The sequence below is a fragment of the Festucalex cinctus genome, chromosome 1, assembly GCF_051991245.1.
Source record: "Festucalex cinctus isolate MCC-2025b chromosome 1, RoL_Fcin_1.0, whole genome shotgun sequence".
NCBI classification, from domain to species: domain Eukaryota; kingdom Metazoa; phylum Chordata; class Actinopteri; order Syngnathiformes; family Syngnathidae; genus Festucalex; species Festucalex cinctus.
The window spans coordinates 14,741,736-14,760,840 of NC_135411.1; the positions used below are offsets into that span (position 1 = coordinate 14,741,736).

Here is a 19,105-nt window from a genome sequence, read left to right on the forward strand (position 1 = left end):
TTTGGTTTGAAGGTGTGCTGACGCCCGATGCCGACACACGTCATTGGACGGACTTTGCACGGTCTGAAACCGAATTTTTATTTTTTTTTCAGCCATAGATTCGCCTTTCCAAAAGAATACCATGGTAAGGTTTCTGGTTCTCTTGCTACATTCTGATAATGTTGACTATTCACGTGGAGTGACTAATCAACAATTCATAACATGCCTCATTAAACTATCATTTCATTGTCCCCAGTTGCCGATGAAGCACGGCGTGCGTGGAGCGTTTCCAGGAAAAGACACCTGAGAGAGTTTTTCATGCGCTTAACAAATTTACGAGACCACCTGTCATAAAAGATGAGTGAAGACCATCCAGCATCAGCTCTTGACGTTTTATCATTTAAAGTGGAAATTTAAAAATGATTCCACCTTATTCTATCCAAATTTAATTAAAGGGATACTTTACTTATTTCGCCATTTTTGGCAGTCAAACATTATTTTGCCTATAATAAATTTGAGATTTTCATTGTTTTTCATGTACAATTTTGAAACTTGCTGTCGACTGAAAATGACATCACAAAGGCTCAGGTAACCAATCACAGCTCAGCTTGTGAATGTCACATGACTAAACCTAGAAAACAGGTTAGCTGTGATTGGTTATCTGCTCCCTTGTGATGTCATTTTCAGTCGACAACAAGTTGCAAAATGTTTTTTTTAAAGGTACTAATTGTACGTGAAAAATAACGAACGTATCAAATTAATTATAGACAAAATATGAATTTTTTTATTGCTATTATGGGCTAAATAACTGAAGTATCCCTTTAAGCTAGCTGTCCTGTAATAGATTCCTCCCTGTACCAGCAATTGAGTAAATAAACAGCCCTGTTAGCAAAAAAAATAATAATTGAGCATCGTTTTTAGTGATAGACCGTTTTTTTTTCAGGGCCGAGACCGATTATTAGTAGTCAAGGAGACCGATAACAGATATTTCTAATTCATTTGCAGTAAAAGAGAAAATTTTAGTGTCAAAAACTGAAAAAAAAAAAAAAAAAAACTTTTGCCAGCTGTCTTATTATGCCACGTTGCAACCCTTTGTCAATAACAAACATAGCAGCATGTGTTAAGCAAAATAAGAAAACTAAGCAAGTAAATACTGTTGCTCCCAAAAGTGTACTGTAAATAAAGTTTTCCAAAATTTCAACATAATTCCTCAATTTTATTTTTTTAATTTATTTATTTATTTATTTGTTTTTAAATTAAAAAAAAAAAGTGTAGGAAGTTCCTAGTGTCAGTATTATTTATTTATTTATTTATTTTTTTTAATAAAATTGAAATTTAAATAAAAACATAAATGAAAAGTTACCTGTATCTCACCGCCTGGTAAATGCATGCGAATGTGGCTAATTTTGGGTATTCGTCAAGGTTCGTAAAAGTTTCAAAATATCTTCGCAGACAGTCAATAGTTGTTTGAACGTGTTCAAAATGTCTTAGCGACGAGTAAAAACCGTCTGTGAACGTCTTACAACTCCTGAAGAAAACACAAAATTTGCTACGTTTGCAAGCATGAACCGCTATTGTGTTGGTTGTTGGGCCAACAATGCTTTGTCATTGAAAAGACAGCTTCAATATGTATAGGGAAATTAAAAAAAAAATCAATTTATCAATCAAATCATGATTTCTACACCCGTTTTTCCGGTATGATTATATACACTTCTGTAAGTACATTTATGATAACATGCACATTTGCTAACTGGTTTAATCAGTGCGATGGCCTCCTCTGAGTCACACTCACCTCCTGTGACTGTCAATTGAGAAGGCGGTTGGCTGCCAACCAGCAACATTCGGAGCACTGACAAGGACCACACAACATGAAGTGCCAACACCACACACAAAGTAGCCTGAAAGTGAGTGTTTTCAGATGATTTCTGTTTTTTTTATGACATCTTTAATGCATTCTACTGTTGCAATGTGAAACATGTCTACACTGTAGGTTAAAAGGTAGCATTTGCAATGATTAAAAAAGAAAAGAACAAATCTTTTTTGTTAAGCCAGTGGTGGACTGGCCATTGGGAATTTTGGATAGAACAGACCTGGGAAGGTTGGAATGAATGAATTTCATTTCCATTCATTTCAATGGGGAAAGATGATTTGAGATTTGGCTGTTGTGATTTATGAGCATGGTCACTGAACAAATTAAAACATGTAGCTCAAGGCTCCACTGCATAGTAAGTCCATTTTCCTTGTTAAAATAAAATGCCATTAATCTGTTCCAGCCCTCCGAAAACAAAATGTGACAGGGGTCACATTTTTTGAATTGTACAAAAATAGTGTAAAAAGGAAAAGGTACAGCAGAAAAAGAGAACGTGAAGAAATGAACTGGTTTTATGAAGTGTAATCAAGTCAGACGTCTTACACGCTGCAGGATTCTTTTGTTAAAGTGTGCCATTAAAGGCCATGGCCAAGTAGTGAGTGACTTCAGGAGCTGCAGTCTATGGGGTCGGCTGGAAGTTGCTCCCTGCAACCGTGTCCTGATTTCATTAATTCCTTGTCTTGTTCTCATTTAGTGTTTGTGTGTTTGTCCCATTCAATAAATGGCTTCAAGTGCATTGGCGACTGTGGCTCTGCTTGCCAACATGCGAGGACATTTCAGTTTTTTTTTTTTAACACTTCACTTGAGTGGTGGTCTATCTGAAGCTTGTAACTCAGCAAGACGAAGCAGAAAATCAACATAATAATTGCATTACATGGAAATGAAAGGGTTCTGAGCTTTATGAACTTTTGTTTAACATTTTTCGATTCTTCTGGGCATTATACTGAAAATGGCAGATGATACATTTCAGATGATGAGGTTGTCAAGAATTTGCAAGCACGTTTCCCTTTTCCCTGCAGATACTGCAGATCCTCTACCAGAGGTGCGCGAGCTTGAGGGTTGTGCAGGATCTTAGCGTCCTTGGGCCCTTTCGGAGCCGTCTACCCAGTTTGGGGCTTACTGCCCCCAGTGCCCCTATTGCACCACTGTTGCCTTTTCCCTCCACGTTTTCTCTAGAGCGTCCTTCAGTCCTTGGTATTTCTCCAGCCTTTAGTGCTTTCTTTTTCCGGATGTTGTTCCCGTAAACGATTGAGTAGAAGCACCTGTGGCGAAAGCCAAACTCTGGTAGTGTTGTTAGGTTGTACTTTCTGGACCTGGATTTGCCTTCTCTGCTGGTATGTTTTCTCAATGTCAGCCACTTCTTCAATTCGTCAGTGGTACATGCCATGTAGGGGCTTGTTTTACATTAAGAGTCCATCTGGCTCCTTCTCCTGACTGGCCTTCTGTTGCCGAGTCAAAATTTGTAAAGGTCGCAGTTTCAACATTATCCTATGTGTATCTGGAAAACACATACAGCCAAACCTCGGTTTTCGAACGCTTCTGTTCTCGACCAAATCGGTTTTCGACCAGAAAATTTGAGAATTTTATGTCTCAGAACTCGTCCAAAAACCGGCTCTCGACCAAACTGAAAAAAGCCGAGCGTACCACGCGACTCACTCGGGAGAAAAAGTCGAGCGTACCTGAACGCGACTCACTTGGGAGGCGAGCTAACTCGAATGCCCAGGATGCTTCCTCCGTAGCACATTCGTGTTCAAAGTTCATTCGGAGCAGACCTGTTCATTGTTATTTACGCAAATCTGACTGTTTTTGTTGTTGTTTAGTTTTGCATCGTGTATTAGCCCCTAATCATGGGTTCAAAGAAAGCAAGTGCATTTATTTATATTTTTTCATCATTTTAGATAGGATATCTTCTATTAAAATAAAACTGTGTCTATTTCTACCCTTGTCTATTTATGGTAAACAGTATACAGTGCAGTTTATGGTGTAAAATAGTAAAAAAAAAAAAAAAGGAAAAAAAAACTTGGAAAAAGTTTTTTTTAGACTTGGAACGGATTAAAATTATTTACATTAATTATAATGGGAAAAATTGTTTCTGATTTCGAACAATTCGCTTTTTGAACAGCCTTCTGGAACGGATAATGTTTGAAAACCGAGGTTGGACTGTATAATGCCCCAAACTGCATCAACATCACTGAGCAATCAAGTAAGCACAGATTAGAAGCTAATGCTGTTAACCAACACTAATCTGCTAATCTACTTTACATGAAGCCTCAACTGGCTAATTTAGCAAAATACAAACACAATTAATTCTCAAACATTCTCCGTACATGTACAGAACTTTTCATCACATTCCCAAATTTTCATGATAAAAATCCCAAATTGAGATATTTTTAACCTCCTTCCAAAGGGAGCTGCTTACCGTTGTTTCCCCAAATCACTATTTTTTTTAAAATGAATATTATTACAGGCTTTCAATTACAAAATGAATGCATTAAAAGGAAGTCAACCCATTTTTTTTCCTTTTTGACAATAATATGTTCTATGCAGCCCCACTAGTCTAAATATGGTATGGTTAATATTGCGTTAGTGGAATATGAGTTAAGCAGCAAAATCCATCCGTTTTTATCCTTCTGAGGGGGCAGCCATTTTGCCACTTGCTGTCGACTGAAGATGACATCACAGTTGCTCAAGGCTCAGGTAACAACCAATCACAGTGCACACAGTGCAGCTTCAGCAAACAGGTGAGCTCTGATTGGTTGTTGCCTGCAAATGGCAAAATGGCCACTCCCTGAGATGGATAAAAACGGTTGGATTTTGCTTCATAACTCATATTCATGTCATGTCATTCAATGTTCAAGGTTGACTACCACTTTAATGATGTTTTTTATACAGATCTGAGTGATTCAAACCATTCCAATTTCAAGTGGCAAAGTCTACCTTTTAACAATTCAATTAAATTCCGCAATATTTTATAAAATTCAGCTACAATTTCCACAGTTGTTCTCTAGTAGGTCATTATGTGCTTCAACCACCACAATGTTCAGGAGTGTCTTACTGTATGCGTAAATATTGCTTTGTCAGTTTTGTAATATCAGATAACAGAATGTTATCGTCTCTTCTAAATATGTTGTCACACTCGAAACAGAATTTGCTTCCTGGCTTCTCTCGATAAACAATTGCACAGAAAACAAGTTGCATTTGCATGCGCGTGCATCCTGCAGAGGTGCGAAAGGACGGAACGCGGAGGCGGTGCGAGATGTTGGCAGCCAGTGAAAGAGCTGGCGACGGCTCTTCACGTCGATGCCAGTGTAGGACACCAAAGCATCCCTGTGCTACACTAGAAATGACTTGTGAAAAGTGGTGCCAAAAGAATAATAGCTTGAGTACTGATTTTTCATGCGTGCTGTGCAGATGGTTGGAAATGCATTTTCCTTGTACCAGTGCTGGGGAATTAGCTGTGCGTCAGTGGAAGAGCTCGCAGTACCCCCACTTCTGTTTCAACACCATCTTTGCTTGCTTTCACAAACGTGGTGTGATAGTTGCCTGCCGAAGCCCACGACTCCCGAAAGCGCAGCCTGACTCTAAAATTAGCTCCTGACGACTTCAAGGCTCACTTTTGTTTTTGTTTTCATGTCAAGTCAGATGTGTGGAGCTTGAAGTAAGGCAATATGCAGTTTAATGCCGACTGGTTGGGGAATGCTTCAGATTTGTTCAGACTGCCTGGTGGATTTTGAAGTTTTAAGTGATGCCAGTCACCCAGCTGGCACTGTCGCACTGACTTAGCAGTAGTTGTCACAGCTGGAAATGTTCATTGTCGTTAGGCGTCAGTGGGTAACATCAATCACGGTGAGGCAGGAAGTCAGACATTTCCGACTTCAAACTAGGCAAAGTGGAATGGGAGTCGACGCGTTTATCTGATGTGACAACATGTATTGCACGTGCCAACGTCTACCACACATTTAGTCTAGAAACGGTGCAGCTCAGCTTCTGGCTAGTTAGCTAGCCACATGCTTTTTGGCAGAACATCAAATTTACTCATTTGAAATGCCGTCATTTAGTTGTATGTAAACCAAACCAAAACAAACTTTTTCTACTAAATAAAACATTTTAGGGGATTGTAAAGTTAATAGTCATAGTCACTTTCACTTACTAATACTCGTTACGCAGCTACTCATCACAGTAATTTACTAAATTGTTTTCTGTGATAGGGGCTAGTCGACGTTTAGAACTTGACAAATCACTAATTACTTATTTTTGGGGTCTCATCTGCCGTTCGGCCAATTTACAGACAACTTTCGATTCGTTTGTCTGCTGCCATCACTGGTTTATAACGAACACAGTGTTCATACATCCGGGTGAGTATGAGCGTACCAAAAATGTGCCGGTTGTGATGTTTAGCCTGAGTTCACTAGCTTGCGCTAGTTAGATCCCCGCTAGTACTAAAAGATTCATTCAAGACCAAGGTTAGACTCCAGGATTGGTTATGGGATCAAGTGAAGCTCCACGTTCGTTGCCAAAGTATCATGGCCAAAAATTTGCGGACAACAACTGTGCTAACGAGAGCTTAATTTATCATCCAACACGAACCAACATCACAGCACTGACAGTGTCATAGCACTTAACCCCAGTATGGCATTGACAGTTATTTGTTTGTTTGTTTGTTTGTTTGTCGGTCTTTGCATGTTTTTACGTGAATCTGGTCCGTTGCGCTAAAAAGGTTCTGGGCCGCTGTCGGTCCTGTAGAAAAAAATATAACAAATAAATAAATACTAGGGCTCGGTATCGATTCTAATTTCCTCAGTAGATTCTAATTCAATTAACAAGAGTTCAGTTTGATTTAATTTCAATTTTTTTTTATTCAATCCGATTCGCTTCACTTCAATCCAATATTGATTAATTATAGAACATAAATTCTTCTTAAAAATCAAGGAAATGATAAAAACTCCGCGAACATTAAATTTCAAATTAAATTTTGTAACTGTAGAAATGAATTAGTTTATTAATGAAAGTAACACATTATAATCGCCTAAGTAGAGTGTTGCATAAACATTGGCATCAGCAAGGATGAGATGAAAATATTTTCATAATTCAGTAAATGTAAATATAAATTAAAAAGCTTCTGAATTATCTTAGGGTGCAATAAGTCAGATCTTTCATAGATGTAAGGAAATGCGTTTATGTGAACATTTAAAAAACAACAAAAACTGTAAAATCCCCCACCCCTTCCCCCTCCCAAAAAAATGGACTTCAAAATTCTATTTTCTTATGAATTTGTGGGAAAGAGATATAAAAAAAAGAATCGATTAATGGTTTTATGAATTGATATCAGGCTCGAAAAGCAAAATTGATTCTATTTTTTTTTTAACCCAGCCCTAAAAAATACCATTGACATCAACTAATGGACTTTGACTTGACTCCATCCAGAGATGCCGATTTACAAAAAACAAAACAAAACAAACCAAAAAAAAAAAAAAACATCCATAGGCACCACTGCAACAAGCGAGCACAAATGCAAATGATACATCAGCTTATCTTTTGTGGAAACAGAAACTGATTTAATGAGACATAAAAACAACAAACTAGTAGCAATAAAGTCTCCAATAAATGAAAGCTTCTCAAGTCCGAAATCAATAGTTGTAATTGTGCCGTGTGTCTTCTCTTTTAGGTAATAACCGAGGCGGAGGATTACAACATATACAGTTTTAAACAGCGGAAATTATTACTCAATAAAAACATCAACGGCATTTATTGGTTTGTCTCTATCTAATCCTGCTGCTTTGTAAATGTTTTGCAGACTTGTTTTTTGCTAAAGCACGATGACGTTACAATTTCTGCTCCATGCAAGAACGGAAAACATCCGATTCCGGTTTGACCTTTCCCTAATGCAACTTCATGCGTCATGGATCTCATTGTATTACTTCTCTGCATCACTCTTGTATGCATTGCTTGTGCCAGTCCAGAGGTTAATGTTACACATTGAAAATATGGGAATATATAGAATGCGTTTTCTCACAACTCAACTGCTCCAACTCTGCTGCGTATTCTCCTGAATTAAACCACACAAAGTCCCCAATCGTCTTGTATGTTTGACAAGAATGCCTTTTCTCTCATGTTCTTTCCGCCAAACAGGAGACACGGTCCACTCAGTCGACCGTTTCCGTGGTCATGCTTGTAATTTACTCCCGTGTTCTGTGCCAAGAGGTACGCGCCACTGACTTTTAGCTGCCGTCTTCCTTTATCCCGCAGCACAAAGAGGCATAATTTCTTGTGTTTTCCAAAATGTGTATTTTTGTAGTTGTCTTTTTGCTTGCGGCCTTCCACAAAACAAATGTAAAATGTATTCGTACCGCCGGAGGCAGTTTGGAAGCGGATAATTTCCCAACTTTCTGGGTTCCTAATGTAAGCTACACATCAACTTCAAACTGCCACGAAACAAAGTCAGCACTAAAATGCTGAGTACCTTCCTGTGTTCCATATCAATCCACGAAGGCTCCAATTGTAAGTGTATTGATTGTCTGGTAATGTCACCATTGCCTTTGATATGGCTGATACATTTCACACTGTACCCCAGCTTCATTTTTATAGTGTCAATAGATGCAGTGCCCTTAATAAATTGATGTGTGTACTTAAACCTTATTTTTCCATCAGGGAGAAAACAGGTAGTAACTGTAATTAGCTCAGATCATTGACACAATTATTCCAGCAGGACATTAAAAAAAAAAATAAAAAAAATAAAAAATAAATAAAAAATAAATAAATACTGGGCAATAGGCATGGGCCGGTATTAGATTCGCGGTATCACAGTACTAAAGTTATAGCTCTAAAATGAGCTTTTTTGAAAATTTAAGTAAATAAAAACAGCATGTTGAACACAGCATTGAACACAAACTAGTTTTGAATTAAATCGAGAATATTTAGTACATAATGTGTATCATGTTAAGTTTAAATGAATGAATGAATGAATGCATGAATGAATAAATAAATGTTGACATTCTTCTCCTGTTTTAATTCTTAGGCTGTTTGAAAGCGCTATATAAATAAAGATGACTTGACTTGACTCATGTTGCCCTGGGGCTAACTAGTACCCACAGGCACCTCTTTTTTTCCCCTTCTTTTTAGGAGAATGCACATTAATCAGGGCAAAGAGGTATTTGTGTTTGCAGTATCTCATCTTGCTTACTTCATCTCCTCCGTTATGTGCCAAGAATGAGAAGGAAAAAAGTTAATTGGAGGCAGTTAACTTCAAAGAGGCAGCTCGTTTACTCAATTCTGCAAGCAGCCAATCATATTTTGCCCTGCCCATCCAGTATTAGCTAATAGCGGGTATTGAAACCTTGTTTATTTATTTATTTATTTATATATTTATTTTTTACCATGGTAAACCATCAAACCACAGATGAATTTGTACACAGTGTGGTCATAAGATGCAGTTTGATATTGTTCTAAAAATAGTGTACATAGATAAATAAACACTTCCCCCAATCTACAGTTGAATTAATAAATGACCCAGCCTCTCTATGAGGAACTGCAGTATTCCCTTTTGTCTTTTACTGACTGGAAGAAACTGGTCGGGAATGCAGAGCGGAGTTTCTTGTACAAAGTAGGACTATTGTGAAACGATCCTATGAGGAAAAGATAATTCGTTTTCACCTTCTTCTGCTTACTTAAAAAATATATATATATTTCAATGACCTTCCCTGATTAAAGAAAAGAACAAAAATTATCAAAAAAAAAATTGTGGGCATTTCAGTGAATAAAAGTGTTTCGGAGGTCAAAAGTCTAATTTAATGAATACTTTTGAATTCTATGCAGAAGATAAAATGCATAGAAACAATTTTTGATAAACTACCAGGCCAAATGGATTGAAATGGACATCCACAGAAATATAAAAAAAAAAACTAATTAAATGATAAATATCATGACCAAGGAGTTGGAAAACCAACATTTTTTAAAAGACACAGGAAGTTTGCTATTTTTTTATCTTTTTAGCAGTTTTTCCCTTTGAAAATGATTAATCCTATCGATTTTGTATGATTTGCCAAATTTTTAAACCGCATATACTAGACGATTGGGCAACACTAACAAAAAAAAAAAATTAAAAAAAATCAAATAATAATAATAATAAAATAAATAAAATAATAATAAAAAATAATAATTAAAAAATAATTAAAAATAATAATAATAATAAAAAAAAGAGTTGTGTATGGGCAGAGCATTGCAGCAAAATCTGATGATTCACCATAAACGTCATAACTCTACTAAGTCAACACGCAATGTTGCAAACGTTTTGTACATGATGACGGTTGCGGTCTGAAGAGATTCATATGTGCAATGTATAGATGTAATCAATCCGCTCCTGACGCTCCCATTTCCTTCATCCACTTTTCATCAAGTCATCTGTCCGTTGTAGCTCCCATCTTTTACAACCAATGAATTTAGAATTTCTCTTCCGATCCCATGCTGAGTAAATTGGTATCGGCAATACCAATCCAACACCGATTGATAGCTTGTGCAAATACACATAATGTGTGAAGGTAGCGAATGTTGATTTCTCTTCGAGGTTCGTTCAAGGTCGCAAACATTCGCTAGATGTTTGCCATGTTTTTTCTCTTACTGCACAGGACTGTCTCAGAAAATTAGAATATTGTGATGAAGTCCATTATTTTGTGTAATGCAATTAAATTAGCAAAAATGCCATACATTCTGGATTCATTACAAATAAACTGAAATATTGCAAGCCTTTTATTATTTTTAATATTGCTGATTATTGGCTAAACCCAATTATCCTATCTCAAAATATTAGAATATTTCCTCAGACCAAGTTTAAAAAAAAAAGCCATCATCAGCAATATTAAAACAACAAAAGGCTTGCAATATTTCAGTTGATTTGTCATGAATCCAGAATGTATGGCATTTTTGTTTATTTAATTGCATTACAGAAAATAATTGACTTTATCACAATATTCAAATTTTCTGACACAGTCAGAAGTGCATGTGAAGTGCATGTGATTTTTTAATATTTTATTTTTAATACATTTGTACACACAAAAAATTACATTGTCATTATGATGTATTGTGAGTAGAATTTTGCTGAGGAAAAATATCACAGTTTGGAATGAGGCTGTAATGTAAAATGTGGAAAAGGTGAAGTGCTTGTCAGATGCACTAATATACATCTCGTGAAGTATAGCGTAAAATTTGTACCCCCATTTCGAGGATTTGCCATGGAAAAGCGATTTGAGCACCTAATTATCGCTGCTCGTATCTTTAATTTGTTTTTAGATTTGCATTGCTTGACAGATCTAGTATCTCCCACCCTCGTTTTCAGAGAAAAAGAGCCAACTGCCTTTGAAAACTTGCACACTGCGAAACGGCTTCCACTGGGAGTATATTATGGAACGTAGGGTTTAAAAGATATGCAGTAACTCAGGGAGAGGATTTGCATGTCTTACTGGCAAATGGGAAGTACAAAAACATGCGGAATTGGTATTCCGTGTGGGAGTCGGGCAGATTGTCGTGCTAAACTTTGACCATGGTGCTGAGCTCTCATGCCGCTTACTTTCTCCGAACCGTCACCTTGTCACAAGTGATGACTCACTTAAGTGACTCAGCCGAGAGAAGTTTTGCCAGCTGAATGCAAATGGCAGCTAGATGTAGCGCACATTTTGGAGTCTTGTTTGTTTGCAGTAATTAAATGGTCATCTCTTTTCAGGGAGCGCATACAGGGAATGCATGGAAAACGGCACATGGGCACTAAAGAGCAACTATTCAAACTGCGTGCCCATTTTAGAGGAAAAGGTAAGTGTTTGTTTTTGTTATATTTTTGAAATGCCACCCAAAGGAACTGCATTTCTCTTTGGTGTCGCACAATTAAACACTTTAGACGTTTTGTTTCCGGACGGCTGCGCTCATCTCCAAGTGCGAGATCAGTGTCTGGTTCAGTTGAAGCCTGCAGGCAAAGCCGAAGACCGACTGCAACATGCACCCCGATTGCTCGTCGCGTCTCCCTACTCAAGTGTATTTCTGGCTCTTGCTCCATTTTTCTTCTGACAAATTTAGAAATCCTTGAAGTGTGTGAAGTGTGTCACTGACATTTACTTTCCCTCCCTGTACTAAAAGCACCAGGATAACAAGCTAGGATGAAGAGGCTAGTGACATATTTTTCGGAGTGCAATATAAAGCTGGAGTAGAACCAGAAGGAGTGACACGCATGTCGTTAGCTAAATAGCATAATTGCCCAAGTCATTTTAAATTTACTGCCACAATGTCAATTAAAAAACAAAACAAAACAAAAAAACTCCAATGTTATCGCTAAAAACATTTTCTTTTCCCTCATTCTCATCTCCATTGTGGTAAACCCACAAATGTTACCAGACTCTTCTCTTTGTTGTTTTTCCTTGTTTTCCCGAAAACATTCAAGAATATCTTTGGCAATTATGCTATGAGAGCTAGCCCAATGGCAGCTAACGGTCAACGGCTAGCTAGCATGAGAAGCTAGCATGGCAGCATGACTATCTTTACTTGGTGCTCCTTCTTGTCAAACAGCCTGAACATAACTGAACCATTTGTCCCGCTTGCAAGTTAAAGCAAAAAAGAAAAGAAAAAAAATGCCGCAACAAGGCTCGTATTTTAAACAACACGTTAGGCACTCATTTTGCAAGACATCACTGTGTTTGTTTACGAAGCAGATGTGTGAGTAGAATGCAAGGCAGTTATACTTTTTGTCTGTTACCTAATATGTTCTTTTATTACACTTTTTAAGATTTCATTTTACTTTATTATGCACTGACATTTAAAGCAGTGTGATGCCATTTAAAAAAAGTTACCAAGTTTTATTAGCAAGTTTTATTTACTGCCAAAAAGCATATTGCCAGGCAAGATGTAGCGGTATTTGTTTAACGGAGTAACGTGATTAGAGTGTGATGCATATACACACGCTTTCCCTTTGCTTATTTGTTTATTTAATTTAATGTAATTTTATTATAGGTGACTTTATTATACACTAGTATTTATTATGTTTGTGTGAGGCTGTTTCAAATTATATATTATATTTCAAAATATCGCTAGCCAAAATGTCGGCTTGCTAGAGTGCGAGGCAAATAAAAAAACTTTCTCTTTTCTGATGTTTGTTCAATTAATTTTATTTCATTTTAATTCAGTTTATTATACACTGGTATTTATGCTCACATGATGTTATTTCAAATGTGTTAGCAAGTTTAACATCCTGCCAATTCCACATCGCTAGCCAAAATGTCCGCTAGCAAGAATGTAATGCAAATACACACACTTTCCTTTTGCTTATTATTATATGTTTGTTTAATGTTATTTTATTTCCTTTCAGTTTATCACACACTGGTGTTTATGTTCACATGATTCTTTTTCAAATGTGTTATGAAGTTTGACATCCTGCCAATAGCATATCGCTAACCAATATATCCACGAGCCAAAGTGCAATGCAAATACCCATTTGTTTTCTTTGCATATATGTTTATTTAGCTCAGTGGTTTTAATTTTACTTTAATTTATTACACACTGGTTATATTTGCGTAGTGCTGCTTCAAATATGGCAAGTCTGACATCTTATTCCTGCCAGTATCATATCGCTAGATAGGATGTTTGCTAGCCCGAGTGTGATACAAATACACAAGCTTTCCCTTTCATTTGTTTATTGAATTTAATGTTATTTTAATTCAGTTTACTAGACACTGCGTGATGATGTTGCAAATGTGTTAACAAGTCTGACATACTGCCAAAAGTATAGCTAGCCAAGATGTCCGCTAGCTAAATGCTTAGCAGACAGAGAGCGTTTTAATCTATTTTATTTTTAATAAAGAAATGGAGATATATTGTCTGGATGTAAATATGCGCGTGTGTTTGTATGTTGTCTTTCAGAGAATGTATCCTGTACATTATAAGATAGCGCTGATCATCAACTACCTGGGCCACTGTATCTCTGTGGGGGCGCTATTAGTGGCCTTCATTCTCTTCCTGTGCTTAAGGCGAGTACAGAAATAGTACACAAACATCTCTATGTGCAACGCATGCCATCTCAGAGCAGCAGACGTTCCGGAACATTCCTCTTATATTTTCTCCGTTTCTTGTCATTAGGTTGCTTATGTCAACTGACTAGATTGCGGCAGCTCTACGCTCCATGCATATGTGCGTTTTATAATATTGCCACCCCCCCATCTCATACTTTTTTTTGTTTTTGTTTATTTATTTATTTTTTTTCTTCTTCTTGGAGCCTTTGTGGTTCTTTGCATGTCCTGTTTGAAACACACACCTACACCTGCTCGGGCAGAGTGGGCCTCAGCTGTGCAGTTAGCAGCGAGCAGCTGACTGCGATTAAAGGCTGAAATAATCAATATTAGGTGGGGATATCAAAAGATGGCAACGGCTTCTGCTTGTGAAGTCCGCTTGGATGTGGGCCCAAAAGGCACAAAGTAAACATCCCACCTAAAGCGTCTTTGATCAGGTTTCCTCGAAATATACATGACGATAAAGAAACAAAACTGAGGCAGCCGAATGGCTGGAGGACAAAAAAAAAAAAAAGGAAAAATAGAAACTCTTAACACACCACAGGATAATCACTCAGATCATCCTTTTCAGACATACAATAATCATGACCTTTGTTGCCTCTTAACTAGGGCTGGGTATTGCCGCCAACCTCACGATACGATACGTATTGCGATACATATGTATCCCAATACATGATCTTAAAGGCGATACGTATCCCGATATTTTACATTAATTTACTTGCATTTTATAATAACAGTCATATGTTTACCTAAAGGATATGTTTATTATGCTGGATGCCAAAAATGTTTTTGTTTGTAGCTCTTCTGGTTTAGCACCAAGCGACATGCCTGGTTTAAATGTGCATACACTGCAGAGTAGGGAGCAGTTTTCACAAACACACCGGGAAAATTTATTAATAGGCATGAGCCGATATGAGCAAAAATATCAAAGTATTAAAATTACAGCTCTAAAATGTGCTTATTTGAAAAATTTGGGGAAATAAAAACAGCATTTTTTTCATGTAACACATTTTATTTCATTTTTTTTTAAACAAAATATAGGAAAATTGGTATGTTGAATAAGTTTATAAGTAAATAAATGTTGATATTCTTCCTCTGCTTTAATTTTTCTTAGCAAGACACAGTGTCCAATCACTGGTGAGCTATTTTTGCATTAATTGAAGTCAATTAACTTCAAAGAGGCTGCTGGTTTTTATTTTTTAGGTACAATGTAAGCTCCAAAGACAAACGTTAGCTGCCCATTAAAATTAACGAGCAATATCGATTCTGATGCCTGCGTATCGATACGTGTATTGTAATGAGGCCCGCAACGATATATTGCCGTATCGATTTTTTGAGCACACCCCTACTCTTAACCCACTAAATGTCCCAATACTTTTTTGTCAGACATTAAAACCCATCCAACATCCTTCTTAGGAGCATACGATGTTTGCGCAACATCATCCACTGGAACTTAATCACCACCTTCATCCTGCGAAACGTCATGTGGTTCCTGCTGCAGCTCATCGACCACAACGTCCACGAGAGCAACGAGGTAAGCGTCACTTAGTGGCCGTCTTCGGTTTTAGTCACTTGACGGCTGACCGCTGACGCTCGTGTTCCAGCCGTGGTGTCGCCTGATGACCACCGTGTACAACTACTTTGTGGTCACCAACTTCTTCTGGATGTTCGTGGAGGGCTGCTACCTGCACACGGCCATCGTGATGACCTACTCCACCGATAAGCTGCGCAAGTGGGTCTTCCTCTGCATCGGCTGGTGTAAGTGCATATCACGAACGGCCATGTGTGAATCTCTGCTTTGATAAGGGCACTCGTAAACACTAATAACATACTAAATAAAAGCTTAATTTATGACCTTTTACTGCGAGGACGTATCGCTATTCATTTGCAGATGGTGTACTGTTTATACCGTTGCCATAGTGATGAAGACTACTGATAATTACAAAGATAACGATGCACAGTTTTGATTTGATTTTCTTTCACAATTTCAATCATTTCGCAGTTGTTTAATTAAAAGTCAAAATGAAAAGACAGTCTCGCTCTAATGCAAATCAGTGACTTTATATATACTGCTGGGCCAATGATGAGTCTGGATTTCGTTTCTTTGAAGACATGAGCTTTAACTACAACGGCTCCAAAATGCTGGAGAAACGCTAAGCCCCAAAAGACAAGACAATTTTAGTTCAGTGGTCTGTAAATGCTGAATGCTCGTAATTTTTGTTGAACGATATGGACGAGATGCAGAGTGCGGCAGCCAGCCTCACCTCAAATTGCGCAATCCTTCACTAAAAAGGAGAAATACCACATAGCAACACCATCTCCTGGTGAAATCATGGTACTGCAACAGAGGTGGCTAATTTTCCGTAATCAGGTTAATACAGTTAAAAAGGGGACTAGTTAAGTTTTCAACTTCTTCCTATTCCGGTTTGAACATGTAAACTGTGACTAATGATGACTGTATAAAAAAAAATTCTTTTAAAACTTTTATTTTTCTGCTACTTGTTTATATGCTCAATAAACAAACAAGCAAACAAACAAACAAACAAACAAGTATTTGTGTTACATGCTGACCGTGTAAGACCGCAGCTACAAAGTAGATTGCCACAAGGTAAACACAGACCACACCATTGGTCCCTGAGATTTTAAAGGACCGCAAACCAATCATAAAAACAGACTATAGATTTCTCTGATGGGTGATTCGGGCCAGATGCTCAAAAAGCTTGACCCACTTTGAGTCGATTTTCTTTTCCCTTTACAATCAATCAGCAGATTTCTCCCGAGATAAAATAAATAACCTTCCTGAGATTTGCGCTGTTGTTCGTGTCTGAATGTATTTTAAGTAGGGAGATAACAATAACGGCAATATCGTGATATTCTGATATTAAAATTGCCACAATATTGCCACATCATGTAACAATATTAAAAGCAGAAATCTGTTAAAAAGGTGAGTTTGTATTCCATTTGTGCAGTTTTATCACCCTCTGGTGGTTAGTTTATTAGTGCAGATTAATTTGAATTAGGAATATTTTGGCAAATGCGGCGGGATCACTCATATAAATCAGTCATACGAGCAAATGTTTTTCAGAATCTGTCAAAAAAAAAAAATAATTGCCCAGTTCAGCCGAACATTGTGAATTACATAGACCATGATACTTTGCACCACTGAGCCAATAGGTGCAAATGACAATGACATGGCTAAGCCAATTTCTCCTTCACTGCTGCTGTTATTGTGTACAAAAACACAATATTGTGCTTTTTATTCCCCAAGATGAGCTTTAAAAAAAAAAAAAAAAAAAAAAAGATATATTTTTTTTACACAGTACCGTGAGCTTTTTTTTTTTTCCCATCGCTAATTCTAAGTGGTGAAAGATGGCCGACAAAAGATAGGTAGCGCACACAATTTACAGCTTTAGCAAGTTCAACCGTAAATTCACTGGGTTCACTGTCTGACATTCTTCCTCTTTATGTCACGGTCAATATGCGTGTTCTCTCTGGCTATAAGTAGAAAGGGGGGGTTGCCTGCAGGTCAGGCAAATGTGACGCTGCCCGAGTTAAACAGCAGATGAATCAGATGCGAGATCATCAGCGGTGACAGTCAGCTTGATGAGATTGTTCTCCGAGAAACAAATGACAACGGCAAAGTGACCTACATTGACGTTCAGTCGATGGAGGGATCTCTTGAAACGCAACTTCCTCGTTAGTCACAGCAGCAGCGCTGTCATTACTTTTAATTGTGAGTCCAATTGTAGTTTTTGCAAGAACCTCTGGTCATGCTCTAATTGTGCATATGGGTCCTCACTTCAGAATTATTATTATTTATTTAATTTTTTTTTATTTTTATTTTTTGCACCCTGAACCAATACTTGACGCTCTAAAAATTTTAATGACCAGGATGATTATAAAAATATTGCACTCTTTGATGGAAGGTCAGCTCATCATTAGGAAAAACAGCTCACAAGTATTACTGCCATTTCTGTCACTCATTCTTATCTGGCGTTTACATTATTCACGATAGAAATACACATCATGAATTTAAAGGGAAGAGGGAAAAAAAAGACCACATTTTCCTCATGGTGGCCGGGAGCATTTTATTTCACCAACTACAGAAAGTACCAGATGCTTATTAGGGAGGATACACAGACGCAATATTATTTTATATTTTATATAATTATATTAAAATTATATTTAATCTATATTATTATATGCTGGGTAAGTATTAATTTCTACTCATTCATTTGAATAAAATTAAATACATAGCCATTATTAATTAAATAATTCTATAATACATAAAATACTAATTACATTATTAAACAATATTTATTAAAAGCATACATTAGATATAAAATAAAAAAATAAAAATAAATTCAGCCTTACTTTCACTCCATTGTAATTCAATAAAATAAAAATAGTGTTATTATTATGGATTTTCAATATCACTTTTTTTTTTTTTCTGACCGAAAACCAGTACTGTACACAATTACGCTTGAGTGTCATGATACCAATACAAAGTACAGATACCACTAGTACTTTTGATGAATAAATAAATAACACCCCCTCCTCTTTAAAAAACAAAACATAAACAATGACGGATCATTTTATCCCAATGTTGCATTTTTCCTTAAAATTGCATTAAATTAATAACAATTTTCTATTCTTTTAATTTCTAGTTCAAGATTGTAAAACGGCCACAAGATGGCGGCCAATAATGGTGTCGGCCGCTATTGCGAGTGTACATTGTAGGGGTGTTAAAAAAAATCGATTCGGCGATATATCGCATACTACATCGCGCGATTCTCGAATCGATTCAAAAAGGGCAGAATCGATTTTTTTTTTTTTTTTTTTTTTTTTTTTTTTTTTTTTTTTTTTTTAGGATTCACACCTTGAGCATGGAAGAATGTTATATGAACGGAACATTAAGCCTTAATATTTTATTTTAATGCTGTTCAAACATGAAACAGATTACAACCTCTATAAGACTGAAATTTCAGATAAATAATACATTTTCATATAAATCTTACACTCTACAAGCTTACTGATTAGTATTTTCTAAATTTGAATGAAAAAAAATCGCAACAATCGACTTATAAATTCGTATCGGGATTAATCGGTATCGAATCGAATCGTGACCTGTGAATCGTGATACGAATCGAATCGTCAGGTACTAGGCAATTCACACCACTAATACATTGAAATAAGGCCAGGTATTGGCCAAATACCG

General features: G+C 36.8%; 1 protein-coding gene across 4 annotated transcripts in view; it reads left to right on the forward strand.

Moving 5' to 3' along the window:
- The window catches only part of crhr2 (corticotropin releasing hormone receptor 2), a 56,685-nt gene that overhangs the window by 24,561 nt on the left and 13,019 nt on the right, over positions 1–19,105 (forward strand). For 3 of the 4 annotated variants that reach the window (XR_013283141.1, XM_077518563.1, XM_077518568.1), the window contains 4 exons: positions 11,562–11,647; positions 13,742–13,848; positions 15,304–15,421; positions 15,492–15,645. Coding sequence is in view for 3 of the 4 variants with exons in the window: in XM_077518563.1 (XP_077374689.1) it covers positions 11,562–11,647; positions 13,742–13,848; positions 15,304–15,421; positions 15,492–15,645 (465 nt within the window). In the remaining variant the exon portion in view is untranslated. Of the gene's footprint in view, positions 1–1,475; positions 1,884–11,561; positions 11,648–13,741; positions 13,849–15,303; positions 15,422–15,491; positions 15,646–19,105 lie in introns of those variants that run through there. The other variant, XM_077518582.1, reaches the window with a different exon arrangement.